The sequence below is a fragment of the Prorops nasuta genome, unplaced genomic scaffold (assembly GCF_024137725.1).
Source record: "Prorops nasuta isolate Cenicafe-Biocafe unplaced genomic scaffold, Cenicafe_Pnas_1.2 PNAS00005, whole genome shotgun sequence".
Lineage (NCBI taxonomy): Eukaryota > Metazoa > Arthropoda > Insecta > Hymenoptera > Bethylidae > Prorops > Prorops nasuta.
The window spans coordinates 4,005,169-4,026,423 of NW_027116802.1; the positions used below are offsets into that span (position 1 = coordinate 4,005,169).

At 32.6% G+C, this 21,255-nt stretch overlaps 5 protein-coding genes across 7 annotated transcripts; 2 read left to right on the plus strand and 3 right to left on the minus strand.

Moving 5' to 3' along the window:
• Window positions 1–11: 11 nt before the first annotated feature.
• byn (brachyenteron) lies at window positions 12–4,266 on the plus strand. Its single transcript, XM_066727049.1, has 7 exons — window positions 12–701; window positions 804–1,365; window positions 1,853–1,948; window positions 2,331–2,574; window positions 2,682–2,835; window positions 2,911–3,108; window positions 3,217–4,266. Exons 2-7 carry the CDS (start codon window positions 1,064–1,066, stop codon window positions 4,029–4,031), a joined length of 1,809 nt encoding a protein of 602 aa, XP_066583146.1. The 5' UTR covers window positions 12–701; window positions 804–1,063; the 3' UTR covers window positions 4,032–4,266.
• A 16-nt stretch (window positions 4,267–4,282) lies between these two features.
• Window positions 4,283–7,179, minus strand: park (parkin). Of its 2 annotated transcripts, XM_066727050.1 has the most exons (8): window positions 6,143–7,178; window positions 5,867–6,068; window positions 5,427–5,790; window positions 5,154–5,355; window positions 4,933–5,094; window positions 4,752–4,871; window positions 4,588–4,672; window positions 4,283–4,512 (listed from the first exon to the last, which is right to left on the minus strand). In XM_066727050.1, the coding sequence occupies exons 1-8, from the start codon at window positions 6,401–6,403 to the stop codon at window positions 4,403–4,405; spliced, it is 1,506 nt and encodes a 501-aa protein (XP_066583147.1). In that variant the 5' UTR covers window positions 6,404–7,178; the 3' UTR covers window positions 4,283–4,402. The 2 variants fall into 2 exon arrangements, 1 of the variants encoding a protein (XP_066583147.1); XR_010822611.1 differs by lacking the exon at window positions 4,283–4,512 and having other exon boundaries at window positions 4,752–4,857; window positions 6,143–7,179.
• On the plus strand, window positions 6,958–8,785 carry FucTB (alpha-(1,3)-fucosyltransferase 10). The gene is made up of 7 exons (XM_066727051.1): window positions 6,958–7,080; window positions 7,149–7,197; window positions 7,275–7,399; window positions 7,459–7,678; window positions 7,742–7,931; window positions 8,001–8,178; window positions 8,248–8,785. The coding sequence occupies exons 1-7, from the start codon at window positions 7,012–7,014 to the stop codon at window positions 8,731–8,733; spliced, it is 1,317 nt and encodes a 438-aa protein (XP_066583148.1). The 5' UTR covers window positions 6,958–7,011; the 3' UTR covers window positions 8,734–8,785.
• Window positions 8,786–8,926: 141 nt separating this feature from the next.
• On the minus strand, window positions 8,927–14,061 carry TBCD (tubulin folding cofactor D). Its single transcript, XM_066727048.1, has 15 exons — window positions 13,368–14,061; window positions 13,152–13,290; window positions 12,612–12,804; window positions 12,306–12,537; window positions 12,101–12,249; window positions 11,800–12,029; window positions 11,579–11,718; window positions 11,410–11,515; window positions 11,162–11,339; window positions 10,944–11,102; window positions 10,669–10,872; window positions 10,147–10,591; window positions 9,850–10,048; window positions 9,472–9,774; window positions 8,927–9,390 (listed from the first exon to the last, which is right to left on the minus strand). The coding sequence occupies exons 1-15, from the start codon at window positions 13,886–13,888 to the stop codon at window positions 9,109–9,111; spliced, it is 3,480 nt and encodes a 1,159-aa protein (XP_066583145.1). The 5' UTR covers window positions 13,889–14,061; the 3' UTR covers window positions 8,927–9,108.
• Window positions 14,062–15,061: 1,000 nt separating this feature from the next.
• On the minus strand, window positions 15,062–20,733 carry LOC136773586 (uncharacterized). 2 transcript variants are annotated; one of them, XM_066727365.1, is made up of 4 exons: window positions 18,878–20,733; window positions 17,252–17,468; window positions 16,648–16,841; window positions 15,062–15,772 (listed from the first exon to the last, which is right to left on the minus strand). In XM_066727365.1, the coding sequence occupies exons 2-4, from the start codon at window positions 17,446–17,448 to the stop codon at window positions 15,585–15,587; spliced, it is 579 nt and encodes a 192-aa protein (XP_066583462.1). In that variant the 5' UTR covers window positions 17,449–17,468; window positions 18,878–20,733; the 3' UTR covers window positions 15,062–15,584. The 2 variants fall into 2 exon arrangements, with proteins under 2 accessions (XP_066583462.1, XP_066583461.1); XM_066727364.1 differs by having other exon boundaries at window positions 17,252–17,471.
• Window positions 20,734–21,255: the final 522 nt, after the last annotated feature.

Consider the following 21,255-nt stretch of genomic DNA (forward strand, 5'->3'; position numbering starts at 1 on the left):
TCGCGGCCAAGTGTTACGAGCTAAATGCTAGAAAGTCCCTGCGGGCCTCTCCTTCCTCTTCTCGAGCGATTCGATCGATAAGTCAATCGAAACTGACGCCATTCCGTTGTGTTAGTGCGAAATATCGCGCCCAAGTGCTACCAGACCAGCGACGATTCTTTTTTCCGGACTCTCAAGAGCTTTTCCATCTATCCCCTCCTCGTCCCCCTTTACGCCTTAATGATAACTCGATCGAACGCGCCATTTCTAGCCGATTGTGCGAAATATCGCGACTAAGTGCTACCAAACCCGCGAGTGCCTATTTTTTCCTCCAAGACAAGTTTTTCCATCTGTCCCCTCCCTTCTTCATCAAATCCTATACTAATATTACCATTATTATCCAATTTCACGAAAATAGCCATTATCTTTCAACATTTTCCATCCTCTTTCATTCTGCAACTACGCATGAACGATATCTTCCCGATGTTGCCGAATGCTTAAAGCTGCCATCTTGTTTCTTCCCTGTGGAATAATTAGTTCAGTGTTGTTATTAGTCAATTTTAAAATTTGACAATCCATTTAGACGATGCGACGCTGAAACTCCTATCAAAGCCACCGTTTTATTGCTTTGTAGCTTTTTGTAAAAAAAAAACACACAAAAAGCGCTACCACAGTGTTCGGGCATAATGGATTTTAGCAATGGTTTTCTTTCTTCTTCATAGGTAGGTTTCACCGCGAGAGTCTTTTCTATCATTGAAAACTATATTCCCTTCTTTTTTTCATCTGCAGTTTTTTCCAAATATTGATTCGACGCTCTCTTACAGAAACGACCTTGGAAAATCTGCTGGAGCCGGAAATAGTGCAGAGAAGATGCTTTGTGTCTTTGAAAGTTGAAAATTTTAGTAAAGACTATTGATATAAGAGTTCAAAATTAATACGGAGCCTAACATGAGGTTTATAACGTGACTTGGACGTCTGCTGATAGTAAGAGACCGAAAAAAAGATTTGTGTAGTTTTGGTAACGGGAAAAGTTTACAGAAAGAAAGAAAAGAAATAAAGAGAGAGAGAGAGAATTATTGAAAAAATGCAATCTGTAAATGGTACGGGAGACCATCGTTCTTGTAGAGAGCGGGATGCTGAGCGGGATTTGGATGAGCGAGATAGGGATAGGGAAAGGGAGTGCGAGACTAGGAGGAATCGGGCCACACCGGAAGTGACTCGCGAAGAAACGATAAACGACGATAGAATGCCATCCAGGCATGGACTTTGCGCTACCCCTGTTTCATCCAATCAATCTTTACCTCTTTCCCTGTCACTAGAGGACAGAGAACTTTGGACGAGGTTCCAGTGTATCACCAATGAAATGATTGTCACAAAAAATGGAAGGTTCGCCATTTTTCTTCTCATTTAAATTCCATCGCACATATTTACTCATTATTTTCAATTATTTTAGAAATAAACCTATACACTTTTGCCGTTTGATTTCTGTTAAAATTCTTTATTGTTCCCAAGAGCTTAAAAACCACGATGAGAAGCAAATATGACCTAGAGATATTGCGACTTTGTCGGATAGTTTTACAGTTATTATCGAGAAGCAATTACGGTTTATCGAAAGTGATTCGAGCACCGTGACGGCCAGGTAAAATCTTCGGAATCCCACCCTGCCAACTGGCATTTTTTAAAGAATTGCCACCATAAAGTTTTATTACATCGGTTAAGCCTTCCCAAGCATCTTTTATCTCTCTCGCTGTCGGCACGTTTGTACTTTCCTCTTCAATCGGACCCAAAACATTTTTCCATCAAAAGTATAAATAATCCCTGTACTGATTACCTCATTTTTCATTTCTTTTCATTTTCTATTATTCCTTAACAGACGAATGTTTCCCGTTGTCAAAGTTATCGCGAGAGGCCTGGAACCTGCAGCGATGTACACTTTGTTATTGGAGTTCGTTCAAGTGGATCCACACAGGTAATTATCGATACGATTTCTCGTTGCAAATATTTTGCAATTAACTCCGACGACGCAACAACTCTTATTGCATTACTATAGTCCCTCGTGATCAAATGAAATACGTACGTACGCTGCAGATGAACCGAGTTGACGCGTTAATTATCACATACATATCCTAAACTTGTTAGTACAGAGCTACTTTTAACTAACCGGTGATGATTTCTTATCAAAGTCCTTGCTGCATTTTGCAAGACTCCTGCGCGCGTAACGGAATTTGAAGCTTCTTTATCGAAGCTTCAAAAGCTAATTTCAATGACACTAATTTTAGAAGAATTTTTATATAGCTTTGCTCTCGCCTAACTATATTTTCGATTAAAGTAAAAAGGGCTTTAATTTTAAGATGGAAATACGTGAATGGCGAATGGGTACCAGGAGGTAAAGCGGAAGTAGCTCCACCGAATCCGATATACATACACCCCGAAAGTCCAAATTTTGGTGCTCACTGGATGAAGGAGGCCGTATCATTCGCCAAGGTGAAACTGACCAACAAATCCAACGGTAACGGTCAGATAATGTTGAACTCTCTGCATAAGTACGAGCCACGCGTTCATCTAGTACGCGTTGGTGCCGAAGAACAACGAACGGTAAGCTTTCATGTATTCACAACAAGGAATTCAGATGATTCCGTAATTCATAAATAAGAATAGTATACCGTTTGAAGAAAATAAGGACAACGTAACACTGCATGCAGGTATTGACTTATCGTTTTCCCGAGACCCAATTCATCGCTGTAACAGCCTATCAGAATGAGGAAGTGACGAGCTTAAAAATCAAGTACAATCCTTTCGCCAAGGCCTTCTTAGATGCTAAAGAGAGACCAGCGGATCCCCAAACGTACCCTCAATGTAAGCTACGAAAATGATTATCTTGATCATTTATCCCTTTGGCAATGAGACACTTCGTTTCTCATATTTTTACAGACACTGGTGCTTGGTTCCTTCCGCAACCCACGGTTGGATACGAATATAACACAGCATCGGCAATTGTGGCTGCTCAAAACCAAGTCTCCAGTTCAGCCAGTAATCACCATTCCAATTCATGTACCGTATCCACCGCTGGTCACCGAAATAACTGCAGAACAGCTCCTTATTCGTTAAGACACAAATACGTACAAGAAGGTGGAATTTCTTCTACTCCATATAATATTTTTATATTTTACATAGGATTATATACAAAATAAGAATACGCTGCCTCGATTTATAAATTTATCTTTACTTTCAATTTAGATCAACATACAGATCCATATGGACCAGTACCACTCTTACATTCGGCAGCTTACGTGACTACGCCAGGTTGGTCATCGCGCAGTCCAGAATCCTTGCAAAATATGAGCTCCGCGTGTTTACCAGGGTCACAAGACTGGCCCACGAGTCCCTCGTCGCCGTCGCCAACGTCAGGATCGCACACGGCACTGGGAAGATCAGTCGTTGGTACTACGACAGCCACCACGGTTGCTGGTTGTACTCTCTATGTTCCTTCAAGTTTACCAGCTAGCAGTTCTAATTCTCAGGATCATTGCACGGAATCAGCTTGGATCCATCCTACAAACTTATCAGAACAACAGCAACAGCAATCCTATTTAAACTTGAACCTGCATCTTCATCATCAAATGTCTTCTTACTCTGTTGGTCATGGCCTTCATCAAGCATTGCATCCTGCAGAATCGCAAGTGGTGACTGAGCCCGGTGAATATGTTCACGAGTATCATCAGATGTCCCCGGCACACTCCACCACCCCTGAACATCGTCATCAGCAGCATCATCATTCCCAGATGTTGCACCTGCAATCCATAGGTCAACCTGGTACTACATCACCCGTAAGCATCGAATTCGATGGACCTGGAAAGGAACATCATCAAATGGTTTACTCTCATCAGCCTGCTTCTGATACTTTGAACGAAGTTTCTGCCGATGACGAACGTAGATACTTAACTGCTGTCATCGATAGACAACACCATCATCGACAAGAGGATTTGACTAATGATCGACAGGCTTGGACACCTCTCACTTCTTCGCCAGCTCCTCAAACTACCGCCATTTGATTATCAAAAATCTTACATTATTTTTCTTCGTTCACTTTGCAGTCTCCTCTGTGAAGATATACTTTATTTTGATAACATTTGGAGCTAGAAAGTCGCATACTGGTAAAATTAATGCTCGATATTGATCCGTCCTCTAAAATATTTCTAATATATTTAATCCATGTAAAACTATCATCTCGAACAGTTGTTGCTATTATTGAATAAATGAAGCTGGCTAAGATGGGTTTTATAAATGATTTATTCCTCTCAAATTTGTGTATAAATATCTGTATTAAGGACTGTCTACAAAAATACATGTACATCTTAAAAAATAAATAATTAAGTTTACAAGTCTTGGGATCCAAGATTTCTCATGGACAATTTTTGCAGAATTAACCGAACCAGTGGCTCCCCATACACTGTCTTGACCACTCAATTTGGCATACCCAACACCATTGAAAACCACACCCTGCTCTTGTACAAACCATGTGCATACAACCACCTAAATAGAAATTATTCAGTTAAAATTCCATAAGCTACAACTAACTGATATTATGGAAAAATTTTTCATCTTTACCATCCCTTTCTGTTGGTGTTCTACATTTTGGGCACGGTTTGGTAAAAATTTGTATCGTTTTTTTACTAGCTTCTTCCCACTTTGCCTATAATTAAATACATAATACATGAGCTATGTTAATGGTTCAAAAAAACTATGCGTATAAATATAAATTTTTCATATACATCTTTAGCTTTCAATGGATCAACGGAATATCCTAAACTGGGATTAACAAAACTTGAAGAAGGCTGAGTTTCACAATCCCCTACATGAAATCCTTGCAAGCATCTTCTACAAAAGACATACTGCAAAGAATATATGACTTATTAGTTAATATTAGCAGAATGAATGAAATATTTTATTTACCCCACATCCGCCAATGCATTGGATCCTGCGACAATCTTCTTCAAGTATTCCTTCTGCTGTTGTAGGTGGTATAATGCCCATACCACAATCAGGTCTTGGACACAATAAACCACCCATTTTTAATACATATTCTTCAGCACTAAACTTCTGATATTGATCATACTAAAATTTAATCAACTTTCTGTTATATAATATAGATCAACAATTGATAAATCACTTACTTGTTCTTTACTTAATAGATGAAAATGATGAACTTCTGGAATAAAGGAATCTGGGCACCCTGCAGGACATGGAAGTGTATAATATCCTTTCGTTTCATCAAATTGAAATTGCCTCTCCCTTAAACGAACGGAACAATAATCTCTGAAGCAATCGAGACAGGTAACATGACCAACTTCACAAGGAAAAACCAAGACAGTGTCTCTGAAAAGTATCTGCTAGATTAATACCAACAAATCACATTTCTCATTCTGTTTATTCCATTTTACCCTTACTTTACATCAGTACATGCCAGACAAGGTATTAGCTTTAGATTTGGTTTGATCAAGTATAAAGGAATAGCTTCATCATCTTCACCTAAGCTAGTATGGTTTGCACACTTAAAGAAGAATTTGGCATATAAGACCTGAGAATCTGTCTCATTGACTGATGTCGCCAAGAATGGTTCACACAAGTCATTTTCACAATGTACTGTAACTCTTTTAGGCAGTAGTACATCTGGCCAGCTCTGCGGGTCCCTGTCTACTGTAACAGCTCCACTCCCACATGTAGCACATTTCACTCTCAATTTTCCTGGTGTCACCGCCTTACATGGAGAAGAACAATATACAAAGAAATGTGCTTTATTTTCTTGCTGATCTGTCATTATTTAAAATAATAATCTTAGTAAATTGTTTAAATTAAAGAACAAATTATAATAATAAATATTTTTTACCTTCATTAGAAGCTTCTTCCTGCTGGTCAGATTCTTCTAATGTTAGATCCCCCAAAGTTTCATTTAAAGGCTTACTACCAGTATCATTTAATTCTGTCTCTGTTATAGATTCTTCAATAGTAGTTGACGTAATATTTTTTTTTATTTTCTTAGGAGGGGTACGTATTGCATGTAAAATACTCTGTTGCCCCAAATCACAATCCTAATCAAAATAAAATATTGATGTTAAATTGACAATATGTAAACTGAAGAACTATTTTATAATGATATATTTACCTCTATCACAGTAGAATTATGTAGTTCTTTACCAGCAAATATAATTTTTATCTCCTCTGGAGGAGTTCCCATTTGTGTTGCTATTATTTCTTTCACATTTTTTATATCCCATTTTGGATCCAAGTCAACAGAAAGTGTATTACCTGTATTAGTCTTGATATATATGCTTAAACAATTAGTTATTTTACTTTTACCGAACAATCGAATAACCTCAAACATTCTGACAAATATGTTCTTTATAAAATTAAATAGAAAACTCATAATTTTATTGTTTTTATTGTAAACCTTGTTTACAAAATATTATAAATTCAGAAATATCTATATACATATGTCTATTATATAATCATTCTATAATTTTTCATTTTGCATTTTTTCTTTTAGATCTTTAGATTTAAAAATTAACCCATTTGAAGCTAGGGTGTAGAGTGGTGTAGTGCGTGTGAGTGTGTAGACACTGTAATGATCTTTAAATACTTAAATCCAACTGGAAATTTCTGGAAAATGGAACAAATTGAAACCAAATTAATGTTTTCTACAATTCTTAGCCACTACTGCCAAAGTGCCAAGTGCCACTACCCAGGGATCCCAATCCCAATCAATTGTCAGTTTGACAGTTAAATCCCAACAAGCCCAATTTAGTCAGTTAAATGGTTAAAAAGGACTTAAATATAGATATATCTTTAACAACTCACTATGTTGAGTCTGACTAAACAAAGCAAGAATTTTTCAATTTTATTTAAAGAGGAAGCGCAAGAGTATGATTAGCTGATAATAGCTGTTACTGAAATTAGAATAAATTAGTTGAAATTTAAAAAATAGTAATTGTACATGTGTATCATAATTTGATAACTTTTATATTAAAATTTGTAATGGCTTTAAAGTTATTTACATTATTTTTGATTATAATAACTTTTGGAATATTTTTAATTTTTTTTCAAGTAAGAATATTATATTAAACCTTTTACTAATCATGTAATCATAAATAAACTTTTTTAACAACTTTTAGGCTTTTTTAGTTGAATTTTATAGCAATAATGGAGAGGTGATAGTCTTTGGTAATCTTTTAAAATTAGTAAACCTATCTTATAATAATCTAAATAAAGATTTGTTATTTACTATTATTTTTGTATAGATTCAAAGACATCAATAATTTTATGGTGGACACCTTTTGGTAGTTTTAATAAAGTTAGGAAATGTGACTATTCACATTGCTATTTTACATCTAATCGAACTCTTGAGTATCATCAGCAGTTAAAGGTACATTTACTTGAGTCTTATATGGCAATTATTTGTGATCAGTTAGAATACTTTTTTAGGCTATTTTGTATTATGGAAGCAACTTTAAAATTGAAGATTTACCAAGGTGGCGATCTCCACTTTTAATATGGGGATTAATGCATGAAGAATCTCCTAGGAATAATCCTATTTTAGTTCATGAAGAAACACTTAATCTTTTTAATTATTCTTCTACTTTTAGTAGATACAGTGATATACCACTTAACTTAATAGATCTACCCAGTTTAGAAAAATTAACTGGTAAATAGTAATAAAGAAAATAAGAATAAAATCATACATTGTAATTGACAAAAATATTTTTAGGTAATGAATACTTTGTAAAAACCAAAGATAAGAATATTGTTATGAATAGAGAAAATTTATCATCAATTTTATACATTCAATCAGATTGTGAAACAGCAAGTGATAGAGATTTATATGTAAAAGAATTAATGAAACACATTCCAATAGATTCATATGGAGCCTGCTTAAATAATCGTAATTTATCTGAAAGGTATAACCCAAACCAAACTGTAGATAAAAATGTATTTTTTTCATAAAACTTTGTTTACTATGTTATCAGACTGAAAGAAAATCATCTTGAAATATTAAACCATGATGAATTCTTGCATTTTGTTGCTAAGTTTAAATTTACAATAGCCTTTGAGAATGCTATTTGCAATGATTATATCACAGAAAAGCTATGGAGGCCTCTTATTGTTGGTTCTGTACCTATTTATTACGGATCCCCATCCTTCAAGGTGCAATAAATTATTTAAAAGATAACTAGATGACATCATAGCAATTATTAAATATTTGTTTGTTTATAGGACTGGCTTCCTAATGTTAACTCTGCAATATCAATTTTAGACTTTTCTGGACCAAAAGAATTGGCCGATCATATTTCCTTTCTGTCTAGCAACGATTTGGAGTATGAAAAACATTTATCTCATAAATTAAATAACCAGGATGAAAAAGTAACTAATCGCAATTTGACGAACGCTTTGAAAAATAGAATTCAAGGAGTGATAAATGAATTTGGTGTTTATGTTGAGCAGTTTGAATGTTTCATTTGCAAAAAAGTACAAAATGATATATTACAACAAAACATGGTTAAGAAAGAGCATTTAGATTGTCCCATGCCGAAAAATCCGTTAACAAATCAAATAGACGAAAATAATTGGTGGGTAAGCCAATGGAAAATAGAAAAATGCGCTGGAAAATTACTTAATCAATACATAAATAACAATATCAGTATTAGTATAAATACTTTTAATAAAAAAAAATTAGAATTATACGAAAGAAATAATTGCTAACATGATTAACAACAAATAAATTGTAATAAACGTTTATTTTAATAATCTAGTATATTTATATTTATTATTTTATTCAAAGAAAGTTATCCTCAATTTTATTTGTGCATAATTAATAAATTTACATCAGCTATATTTAATTTGATTACAAGTCCCTGGCTATTATTGACCATTACTTGTTTGAAGGTTTTAAGTCATTTACTTGTGGAATGGCATAATTATAAAAATAATCAAATTATATAATAGAAACAATGCTGCATTGTATTGCAAAAGAGCGTGTTCGTCTTCTCGTCGATAAGTAAACTTCAAAGTATAAAAGCGAAATATGAATTATTTATCAAACAGTATTAATGTTATTAATATATGTAAAGCAATCTCTTAATTTCCAGCTTTTGCTTGTAAAACTGGTGCAGGCACTTTCATCAATTCACAAAGGACATTTCGTACTGGTCGCAAGTCTTCGATCGATTGCTCCCAATCAGTGTCATTTAATATATTAAGAATTTGCGTCAAGTCTTCTTCTTCTATATCCATTTCTTCCCCATATAAAATTAAACTTTCATACGTCTTGGTTGCTGTCGTGTTTCGCAAACATTTGTATCGATGGCACAAGAATATGCTAAGCTGACAAAAAGCTTTTTTACTTATTTGGCCATTGACCTATAAAATGGTAAAATCAATATATGTGCAATTTGAAAACTATTTAAAAGATAAATTGATAAAATAAACTTTATTACAAACCTGTAGCAATTGACAAAAAACATTGATACTACTTAAAAGAAGCTTTGTGCTATTCGTAGATTTAATTTCTTTCTTCAATAATATCAAAATACGTTCTGGTATACAATTGCTTGGATCATCCAGAACTGTTTGGATACATCCCGAACTTAATAAACGATCCATAAATGCTAAAATAGATGTTATCATTCTTTCATTTTTATGGCTCTCTCCGAATATATCTAAGATTTTACTGCACAGATCTTTCAATCCACTATCATCGATTTCTTTTAAATATGAGAATAAAGAAAAACTCGAATGTTTTACCTGTAATAATAATATATAAATATAATTATATACCATAATTTCACATATACAATTTTTCTATAAAATAATACAAACCAGAGATTCGCTTAAACCGCCCACGCTAAATATAATTCCTTTTAAAAGATTGGTAGTATATGGTGGAAACGCTAACATTTTAATAAATCGTGGAAATGTAGCTGATTCATCCCTCCACTTTATATTATCTTTACATTCGTTTAAAGGAAATATAATTTTTAGTTCATTATGGTACGGGATATTTGAGAGCGGAGGATCACTATATAACAAAAAAAAAACAAAGTTGTCAATACCCTCTAATAGAAAATAATGAATTGAGATTATACATTTAATAAACGTTTGTTTTAACAAATTTACCAGTGTATAAGATCACCAAAGATGGCTCCAGCTTGTGCACGAATACCATCTATCCTTTCCACTGCTTGCTGTGCGATTCCACCAATGATATGCACCATTAAAGTTTCATTAAGAATGTAAAATAGTTTAGCTTCAGAAACTAAGTTTGTAAGCACGCTTAAAGCTATCATAGCTGCTTCTCGAACCCATGATCCAATATCACCACGACTATCAACGGTATATTCTTTTAATGATAACAGGTAACAATCATACAGATCGTGCACATATTTTTCCCATGAACTGACTTCTTTGACACCCAAAGTTTGGCAAAGCATTGTTAAAGAATGCAATGCTTCCTTTCTGCTTTCTGCCCATTTCAGCGTTTCTTCTGATACACGCGTGCACTTAATCAATACTTTAAATATGTCTTTTGTTCTGTCTTTTACAATGAACAAAGGAAAATGACCTAATTATAACAATAATTAAGATTCATTAATAAATTATTTTTATATTTCAATTTATCCATTTAATATTGTCCTTTACCGATCGCTTGTGCAAAACCTATTCGCGTAACCTGGTTAGGAGATTGAAGATTTTCCAAATATCGATTTATTACAATATTACGTTTACCGTCATCCATACTTATATAATATTCTGTGAAGAAACTGGTGTGTGCTTCAGCTGCTTTTTGTTTGATAACTGCTACTTCATGATTTAAGCACTCCTCTAACAAGTTCTGCCAGTCATCTATGCAAAATATATAAAATTATATAATAATGAACTTTTTAATTTTAGTTTAAGAAAGCCTAACATTTTACCAATTACATCTGAAGAATGAATAGGAAAATGTATAGTAGAGCATTTTTTAATCAGAACAGCACATGCTTGTTTCATTAATTCTCCACCAAGGCCTTTGAATTGTCCTCTAATCCTGAAAGTTCTAACGGTATTTCGAATAATATCTATCGCAGAATCGCCTAAAAAATTTAATCTCGATCAATAATTAATCATTATATCATCTTTAACGTTAATTTACCAATTATATTTTCGATCCTAATATTATAATAATTGTACAATGCATCTATAATTTCTGCAACAGCCAATACTGCACCATGTCTAACATTCAAATCAATCGAGTTAAACATACTTAATAAATTTGGTAAAACAATAGTTTTCATATATTCTGGAGCAGCTGGTGTTAAATTATATAATGCCTAAAAAATTAACATATTTAAATCATTAAAGTAAAGAGAGTAGCCTAGTGCTGAATCACACAAAATTTACCTTTACAGAAAGTTCTCTAATTGCAGTATCCCAGTATCCAACTTTTTTATTTAAAAGGTGATCTATTAAAGGTTTTTTATATTCTTCATATTGAGCAATGTGTACACTAATAAAACAGATATTAATATAAGTCGTCGATATAACATTTTGGAAAATTTATAAAATATACCTTATCTTAAGGTATGCGTGAGTACGAACTCCTACTTCAAAATAATCCGCTACCGTCAGAATATCAATGCCGTGTGGAAAATTGCCCTGTCTTCCGACGTTTTCTTGGAATGCAGCAGAAGCCGCCCTTCTACAATTTATCTGTAAAAAATTATTTTTTAAAATTATATTTAATATTGTTATAAGTCTCCTTAACATTATTCTATAATATGAAAGACTTACCTCCCTATCGAAACACGTTACCACCAGTAAAGCGGCAGCAATATCTTTAACGTACGGTAGAAAGATGTGTGGATCATACGCTCTTGGAAATGACCAACAAATATAACACGCAGCGTCACGAATTAAATATCCTATAGCCCCATAAGCTCGAGGCTCGTCAAAAACAAGAGCCTGTAGTACAACAGGAATCACGTCATCTAAACGGTGTGGTAAAAGCAATCCACGTTTGCCTAAACCATTTATAAGAAATAATAAAGAAACTACGTTTTTATATTTACCTAATAAATTGAATATATATTACCTAATTCTGCTAAGGCTAGGCAACCTCCATGCCATGCACAATCTGACTCACGGCTAGTGAATAAATTTAAAACAAATCCTACTACGTCATCAGCATAATCCATTGGTAGCCTTGCTGTTATCCTACCAATTCCTTTTGCTGCAGAATATCTAAGAACAAAATTTTTTTTTATCATGAAAAGCAACTGATACAAGAAATATTTTACCTAACAGGAATAGCTTTGTCACGCAAGCCATTTATAAGTTCTTCTATAACATCTTCTATAGATGGAGGTATTTCCTGGTCATCTGAATCATTTATAAAATTATCATCTATTTTATCCATCCGAGTTCTATTTTCTGTAATATTTGTTGAGTTGTTGTTTGGCATTAAACAAATAGGTCTACACATTCTTTGGTAACGCCACGAAGCTAATTTTTTCCCTAACAGAATATAACCTAGGTAGACAGAACTTTGTTATTATCTTCAATACATAAAATATAAAAATTTAATTAATAAGTAATTTCATTACCAATACGTTGTACAGTTTTTATCCCATATTTTCTGATGAGATCTGCTGGCCTCTCCCTTAATTCCATTTTTAGTAATTTTTCAAGGATCATTAAAGCATATGGCTTAACATCCTCACGGGTATTATGCTTTAGTATAGAGGCTATTACAGCTAAAGGCCTATGCTTTGATAAATCATCAGACTTTTCCATACACTGTAGCATATAATTCAAAATTATTTGATTGTATTATTATACAAATAAAATAGTTTAAACATTACATGGCACATGGAGATTAAAATGACCCAAACATTAATTTGGTTTTTAGTAATATCATTCACAATATCTTTTCTTTTGTTATTTTTGCAAGTATTTAAAATTAAATTTTGATTTAAGAAATTATTGCATGCCGAACTTTGGATTTTGAAGATCATTTAGTTCAATTAGTATTTTGTCTTTAGCAATGATTTACTGTTGTCAGACTCTGCAATGGCCCAAGTACGCTACCTATGTTTTATTGAAATAATATGCCATGTAGTGGTTAAATGTCTCTAATTCAATACCTCTAAGCACCACATAATCATTTCTTCCAAATATAGTTTTTTAACATCAGATCTTGTTAAAAAATTTGTAATAAGAAAAACTGCCGCAATTGAGCAGGCCCCAACAGAAAGGCAGTAAAGCTTGCATACTTTTAAAATCCTGTAAATACAAATACTAAAGGTTAACCTACAATTATTAATTTGAAAATAAAAACAATATATAGAACTTTAAATTACCTTACTAAGATAGTATTTTCTGGATTGATATCTGTAGCTGTTTCTAGTCGTGATAATGGAAATGGAATTTTAGAAATGATTGATAACCAAATGAGAAGCACATATCGAGTTTCCCATGTATCTGCATTATTAGGATCTTGAGCCTCTAACATTTTTAAAACTGGTACAAGATCCCCAACCTCATGAGGTAGATATGTGACAATATTTTTATATGTTTTGACAGACATGATAATGTACAAATATTTAAAGGCATTATGTTTCATTTGATCCGATGCACTAGGGTCTTTTATAAATGATATCATGGGTTCTAAGATTTTATTAAGATATGGATCAAGGAGCTGACGCTGATCCTGATATTGTGAAAGAATGAAATTAAATCGATCTCGATTTCTTTCAATCATATTTGATGGCAAGTCATGCTTTTTCAATTCTTTTATAAGCTCTGTGACCTCATCTATTTCTTTAAAAACACTAAAACCACAGCCAATGGTTTCTGAATCTGGACAGTCATTTAAAACCATGGTGGTTTCTTTTATTTCATTTCTTTATTAACTTATCAAATCTGTATCCTACCATTTATATTTTAAGATAAAAAACAAATATGACTGCTCGAGGTTAGACACTTAACAAAACATACGAGAGTTTAGAGTTTGACTACTTTGACTTGCTAGAAACGAGACGCTTCAAGCTGTACTTTGACTACTTTTGTACATAGCCGAAAGGCGAAACAGCTGAGTGGAGACGGCACACACACATCATACATACATACATATGTACACACTACTACGGTCTACGGCCAGTACACACTTATAGAACCCCTATTGCCCCTATAAGAGGTGTGCATGTGTAAAAACTATAGCCGGAATTTACCTCCGAGAAGTTGGCTGACGGATCCTTAACTTTGTAATTTTCAATCGGCCTGGCCTTTTCTTGATTTCGTTTGACAATCGTTTGATATGATCTTACAGGATAGTTATCCTACGTATATATATATATATATATATATATATGCATAAATATTTGATAGTCGGTAGTTTTTGCATATTATTAACTAAAAAATAAAATTATCATTGAAGTTAACCGGAACTGTTTTATTTCCGCTTAAAATTAATTTTTCTAATACTTATTCGATAGATAATCTCTCTCGTTTGATAGAGAAAATTCTATATATTTATAGACTCGATTCATTTTTTCTTAAACGGTATAGTTAACGTAACGCAAACTATAGTAATTTTTGAACCACCTTTAATTGTGTTACGTCGATTATTCTGTTTGAACTTAAACACAGTCACATAAATTGACCCTAAAAGGTCAGTTTTTCTACCCCTATTAGTAAAATTTATAATCTAAAGTTTATTCAATTTCAACCTGTACCAAAACGTTTACGAATAAATGAAAAAACTGGCCCTTAAAGTAGTGGTATATACATATAGTTCATATAACGGGCGAACTATATTTAAGTCAGACTTGGGCTTAAACATACTCGGTTGAATTGAACCTAATATAAGTTTTAACTTATGGATTCCAGCCTGATAAAAATAATGCCGCTACCTTGAGAGATGAAACCTATAAGATATTTAACATAGACTGTAGAATTTTTACGGTCCTATGTCCTAAGCATGAGCTTAAGTTTAAAGTGGGGTACATCGATTCCGTCCTAAGAATACGGGGGTAACTGTTCAAATATCAAAATATCCATTTTAAAAATGTATTTTAGAGTAATAAAGAAAATAATTATACAAGTGAAATTTGTAATGCGCTTTATTAAAATGATAAAAGATTATACATGGTTTTTTTCTAATGGTGAAACATAGGATTTGTAAGTTACTCGACTAGCACTTTTTACCATTCAAATGATCGTATTATTTAAAATAACGGGAAGGCGTATAATAACATTAGAGAGCAATTTCATCTGGTGCCTCAGTTTTCATAGACAAATGCGATTAAAAAGTTTCGTTGTTTTATCCCAGAAGATATATATATATATATATATATATATATATACATCTGAGTATTTGAAATCCGTTGCTGAAAGTAAAATCGGTCTTCAAATAACATTGTTTTTTGATAACTAAGATTTTAAGTGAGCCGCTCTATAACAAATGTCATCCGCCTTCTTGTTAATCGAAATATATAATGCTTAAGAGCTTTAATCAAGTAACACGAAGTCAACTATTTTAACACTTTTAGAAAAATACCATGGTAATATAGAAAATATTACGTAGTTTGATCCTTCGCAAAGGAGAATTCTAATTTAAGTCTATTCATGATCTCTTTTCGTTGATACATAATTTCTTTATAACACAAAAATGAAAATGCAATTGGGCACTCGTATTGCACAGTTTCTATGCATTTTGTATCTGAGACTCCATCCTTATCGAATCGGAATTGAGAAACTGAGTCCACTAAAAGTAAAAAAAGATAAATAGGACAGAGTATAATGAATTTTAATATCTAAATGGAAAGAAATACAATGCTTGTAGACATATATCTATTCATTAAATTGTTATTAACGGGATTCGCTTATATTGACATTAAAAAGCGAAAACCGAAAACGAGTGTGAACATTAAGATGTTATTTGACGATCGATTTCAATATAGTAATTATAGCATTTTAGTGATATCGCAAATTACTCTTTCCAGTAAAATGGCCAGATTCTTAAATAAACAAAAAAAAGTTATATTATTGAAACGCATTTATTTTAACATTTTTTCTTTTTAAAAAATCTGACTATTTTTTTAGACAGCACAGTTCGCGACGTCATTAAAATACTATAATAAGTTTGAAATCGGTCGTTAAGTAACACCATAATACAGACACGTTTTTAAGGACCTAATATAATAATTTAAACGATTACAGAAAGCTCTCGTACATACACATTCAAAATATTTTTTAATGTATATATATACAAATTTCTGTGTGATGCGATCAGAGTCTAGTAACTTTTAATATGTCAAATAGCTTTGAAAAATTTCTGTGATCGTATAAAAAGCCCTTAAAAGCACACTTGACTAAAAAGTCGGCTTTTCAATGATCGAATTCTAATACGTTTCTCCAGCTCGACAAAAGTTCCAATACTATTGTTTATTTAATATACACATATTGTAGTACTTGACATTGTGTGGGTTGAAGGGAGAAATGCCTTAGAATACCAATCTTAGTAATTTATGCTATTATGGGTGTTTTCAAAATTCGTTCTGTAATGTCGATAAGGAACTCCGTTAATAAGAGATTCAGATTTTACTTTGTATTTCACATTAATAATAATATTATACTTACAGCAACTCAGGCCCGAATAAAAGCACGTACGGTGTTTGGAACTAATTACATATCCTTTATTATCCTCTCTAACTGCATAATGGCCATGTGCAGTATTTCGAATAATTGGTAAATGACTTAAGTGCTCTGTATATTTTACAGAATATTTCCAATGATCGTAATTACCGCTTTCAGCGATAATATCAAAATCTTCTCTAAAATATTAATAGTTTAATTTTAACTATTTCTATTATAACACAGTGTATTCGTTAAATGCTGATATCATATAAACGATTGTGTATTATCTTAATTTTTACCATTATAGGGTGTCTAAAAATTTCTGTTAGTTGGGATATCTGCTCATCCATCGTATTTGGACAAAGTTAATTTATACATATTTTTAGCACTTTCAAAATTGTATCAAACAGCTATATTATGGTTTCATCTTAAGAGGCATGCTAAGGGACATGTGGGACCATGCACACTAATTCAACGATATTGAATTGAGAATATATATAGTTGTATACGTATACGAAAAATATACTTAAAATCTTACAATAATAGTTAACGATAGACAGCGCTAATAGTATCTACATTCACTATACATATTACATATAATACATACATGGTTGGATTCAATTTTTTCACATTACTAAAATCAGCAACATACTCCCAAACGTGTTTAGGATTCGAATTTTGTATTACTGCTTCGAATAGAACTTTGTGGGTTCTCTTGTGAATGAAAAACATATAAAATCCGAAAACTCCTAGAATCGTATACAAAACATTTCTAGTCTTCCACTTCATTGGATTCAAGCCCATGATAATGTAAAAAAGTCACACTGCTATCAAAAAGAAAGATCGTGTTATGTAATAATATAATATAAACCTTAACCTTCATTTCGTAAACAACACTAAAAATTCAAATAGGAAATCTAACAGTTTCTAATTTGCTATTCGTGACTAACTCATGATCCGTCGATCTGTGTAGTGAGAATTTTTAAAACACTCGTATACCTGATGTATGTCTCTCGTAATGTAAAAACTGAAATATAAATATTTTCGTCTTTTTTGAAACGAAATATACGAAAAAGGCAAGTATAATATGCATATAAATATTAATTTATAAAAACATGGCAATCATATATTATTGATTTAAATATATATATTTGTGAGACAGTAATTTTTTGTTTCACATTCAGACGAAAATATCGCATACTTCTCGTTAACTTAAAAAATGAGTACCACATTTTTATTATATGCTTATAAACATATTACACACGCTTGGCCAATATTCAGCATACAAAAACCTATGAAAGGAAAAATAAAAACCGTTTATAAATTCTGTTGTAGAATTCTGCATATTTATGAGTGTTCAAAAACGCTCACCAGAGAGCGACGGACCATGATGTTAAATGTGAATTAAGGTGGTTATTAAAAAGGGTGTTATTTTCATTTCGACCGAGGCGCCCTCCAAATCTACTCCAAATAAATAACCAAAAATATCCCTGAAACCTCAGTGCTGAGAAGAAATGCCTAAAGTGCCACTCGAGCCGCTTACTATTTCCTTATTTAAATAACATATTAGAATCTTGACAGACTATATGGAAATTAATTTCCGAGATTTTCCGCATAATCGTTTCCTTTAAATTTGTTAAACCATATTAGACTGTCAAGTACAGATTTTAGTATTTGCAGACATTTTTAGCGAATTTTCTTTTATATATATGTATAAAGATTATAGTTATTACTGAAATCAACAAAAAATCGGTTTAAAGGACGATTTCACTGATGTGCCATTCTTTATATATGCAACGGAAAATTCGTTCAAAATTTCTGCAAATACTAGCACTTTTACTTGACAGTCCATTATGATAAAAACAATTTTAAAGTAAAAATTACGGAAAACCCAAAGTTCATTTCCACAGTCCGTCAAAACCCTATGTTGTTTAAATGGAAAAATATAAGCGACACGGGGCGCACTTTAGGATTTTTTCTCAGCGCTCAGGTTTTAGAAAAATTTTGTTATTTATTTGTGGAGTAGATTTGGAGGATGTCTTGGTGAAAATCATAAAACACCAGTTTTAACAACCACACGAATATATATTGGTGTAGTTTATTTTATTCGTACGTAATGCTTTAAATTAAAATATGAAAATTATTGTATTCTAGATTGACACAAATATTTTTTATCCGTCTTTGGGGTTCATAAAATAATAATGATCAGTTATAAAATATAATGTCTACTCACATATATATAATAAACTTGATTAATAATCCTTAAAATACAATTTTAGACAAGCCTGTCTCGTGTTTTTATCAACGCTTCCGCCGGCGATAGCGTCGTCTATCTCTCGTGTAAGCCAAAAGCACTCTTCTTGTTTGAAGACTGTGCTCAACTGTGTTTCAAGTCTCAGTTTTTTTTATGACTGATACATGATGCCGTCTGCCGATCATGACGAAAATGACGATGCTGGTGCGATAGTGCGGTCGGTGGGGGGCTGCACTACTTGGAGAGTAAGCTTGTAGGAAGTATTTCAGTCCCCACCATATTTCCCAAGTACATATAGTAACAGGTTTTGGGGAGTAGGATACCCCGGTTTTAAGGCCCCATAAGTTAGGACCTTTTATTTGTACACACATATATATTAAAAAACATTAAGGCTGAAGAGCTTTAACCACATTTCTGTGATCGTCTGAACAGGCTTACCATTACTTTTCTGGATTTGTAGGGTAGAGTTGGCAAAAGTTGCTCTTTTAAATGCAAAACACAAATGTGATACGTAGGAGTTATTCTTGATCCTTAACTAGAAAGCTTTTACCTAAATTACAGAGTGGCCCACCTGAAATCTTAGTTATCAAAAGACAATGTTATTTGAAGACCGATTTTACTATCGGCAATGGCTTTTCGAATTTTCTGAGAAGTATGTATCTTTTGTATAAAACAACGAAAGTTTTAAATAACGTTGTCTGTGAGAACTTAAACACCAGGTGTAATTGCTTCGTAATAACAATATACGCCTTCCCGTTAAGGATATCGATAATTGTCATGAGCTATAAGACCCTTACCATTAAATGGAGTTAATAAGTTCAAATTTCAGCTGAACACTTAGAGCGAAAACCAAGCTAAAGCATTTTATTGAAAGTTAAAGTGAGACAACTTGATGTTAACGAAGACAGCGCTAAGCGTATATAGTTCCGTTTAATGCTACGGGGCTAAGGTCAGGATTTACAAACGAAACTTAAGCTTAAGATCATTTTGAAACTCATAAGATGTGTAACACAGACTATAGATTTTACGGGCTTTAAGCTTAAACTTAAGTCTTCTTTATGAGTCCCGTCTTAATTCCAATGTATTATTTCTGGACGAATTTTAAAACCGTAAAAGTATTTTGAAAAAACGGCAAGAGATTATCTACAGAAGTACGTCGGAAAATTCTTGAGAAACTAAAAAAAACATTGTTTAAATAATTAAGTTGTAATATATATTATATAAACTGTAAATAAATTTAAACATTTTCCAACGCAATTGGATAGATAATCTCTTTGCGTTTTTAAAGAGTTTAATCAATTAAAAATCCGCCAAGAAATAATGATGCTGTATACTTTGGAAATCAACACATCATGAATTGCGGTGACGAGACCGACGAGACGCTGCTCGCCTGCATGTAATAAAGTGAACATTACATTTCTACTGGTCCTTTACGTATTTTTAAACAGATTACGATGTTAGTGATAAAGGTTTTAATCCTTTATTTAAAGAAAACAGATATACGCTTGCATATTGTAAATAAATCATGCAGATTTTGAGTAAAAAATTTAACAAACTGGGATTGCGCGACAGACAATAGGCATACTATACTAAGGACTAGATCTTGCTACAACTTTCAACTGATAACGCTAATTAATAAAAACTGAAAGCTTTCTTGGGAATCGTCCAACGTAGATCCGTTACTATGTAAGCAGCAGATTAAATTTTTACTACTTACAACATAATCTGTTGAAAAAAAAATGTGATGCTCATTTTACGTGCAAGCAAGCAGCATTTCGTTACCAAAATTCGAAATTTCTTGATTTTGAGCATAGTATCATTATTTCTTGGCAGATAATCAATTCATTGAGCTCTTTATAAGCGCAACGATATTATAACAAAAGTACGTTAGGAAATGTTTAAATTTATTAATAATTTTTATATCTCAATTAAATTATGAGACAAATTTATTTTGCCTAGTTTTTTCAAAAATGTTCCAATATGCTTTTGTAGATAATTTTGTGTCATTTCCTAAACCCTCCTATAATGTTAAAATACGTCCGACAATAAAAACGCTATTTTAAATTAGTTCTCGTTCTGTAATGCCGCGATAATTCGAATTCCTATTAAGCACAACAATATAAATTACGTAAACCAAAGTATTGGAGCATCAAGTTGAGTGGAAGAGCGTTTATAAGGGTCAGCTATCCACCTATTGGTAAACGGCTTATTAAATTTATCCGTTCGGTAAAGCTTGCAATTAAATAGAATTTACTACAATTTGTAATTTTTATTAAACGGATACATTTTACCAATAGATAGAGAAACTTGCCGTAAAAATACTATTGATATTAAACTAATTTTATGCTATATTATAG

Coding starts and splice junctions, on each gene's coding strand:
- park (XM_066727050.1), bottom strand. CDS start 6,403: ATGAGTTTTCTATTTAATTTTATAAAGAACATATTTGTCAGAATGTTT. Junction 6,069..6,142: donor ATAATTCTACTGTGATAGAG/GTAAATATATCA, acceptor TATTTTGATTAG/GATTGTGATTTGGGGCAACA. Junction 4,673..4,751: donor ATCCATTGAAAGCTAAAGAT/GTATATGAAAAA, acceptor ATTTAATTATAG/GCAAAGTGGGAAGAAGCTAG.
- byn (XM_066727049.1), top strand. CDS start 1,064: ATGCAATCTGTAAATGGTACGGGAGACCATCGTTCTTGTAGAGAGCGG. Junction 2,575..2,681: donor GTGCCGAAGAACAACGAACG/GTAAGCTTTCAT, acceptor CACTGCATGCAG/GTATTGACTTATCGTTTTCC. Junction 2,836..2,910: donor TCCCCAAACGTACCCTCAAT/GTAAGCTACGAA, acceptor ATATTTTTACAG/ACACTGGTGCTTGGTTCCTT.
- TBCD (XM_066727048.1), bottom strand. CDS start 13,888: ATGGTTTTAAATGACTGTCCAGATTCAGAAACCATTGGCTGTGGTTTT. Junction 11,340..11,409: donor TTAGAGAACTTTCTGTAAAG/GTAAATTTTGTG, acceptor TTAATTTTTTAG/GCATTATATAATTTAACACC. Junction 11,103..11,161: donor TAGGATCGAAAATATAATTG/GTAAATTAACGT, acceptor TAAATTTTTTAG/GCGATTCTGCGATAGATATT.
- LOC136773586 (XM_066727365.1), bottom strand. CDS start 17,448: ATGGGCTTGAATCCAATGAAGTGGAAGACTAGAAATGTTTTGTATACG. Junction 16,842..17,251: donor AAAAAATTGAATCCAACCAT/GTATGTATTATA, acceptor TTAATATTTTAG/AGAAGATTTTGATATTATCG. Junction 15,773..16,647: donor TTATTCGGGCCTGAGTTGCT/GTAAGTATAATA, acceptor TTTTACTTTTAG/TGGACTCAGTTTCTCAATTC.
- FucTB (XM_066727051.1), top strand. CDS start 7,012: ATGGCTTTAAAGTTATTTACATTATTTTTGATTATAATAACTTTTGGA. Junction 7,400..7,458: donor AGTATCATCAGCAGTTAAAG/GTACATTTACTT, acceptor ATACTTTTTTAG/GCTATTTTGTATTATGGAAG. Junction 7,679..7,741: donor CAGTTTAGAAAAATTAACTG/GTAAATAGTAAT, acceptor AAATATTTTTAG/GTAATGAATACTTTGTAAAA.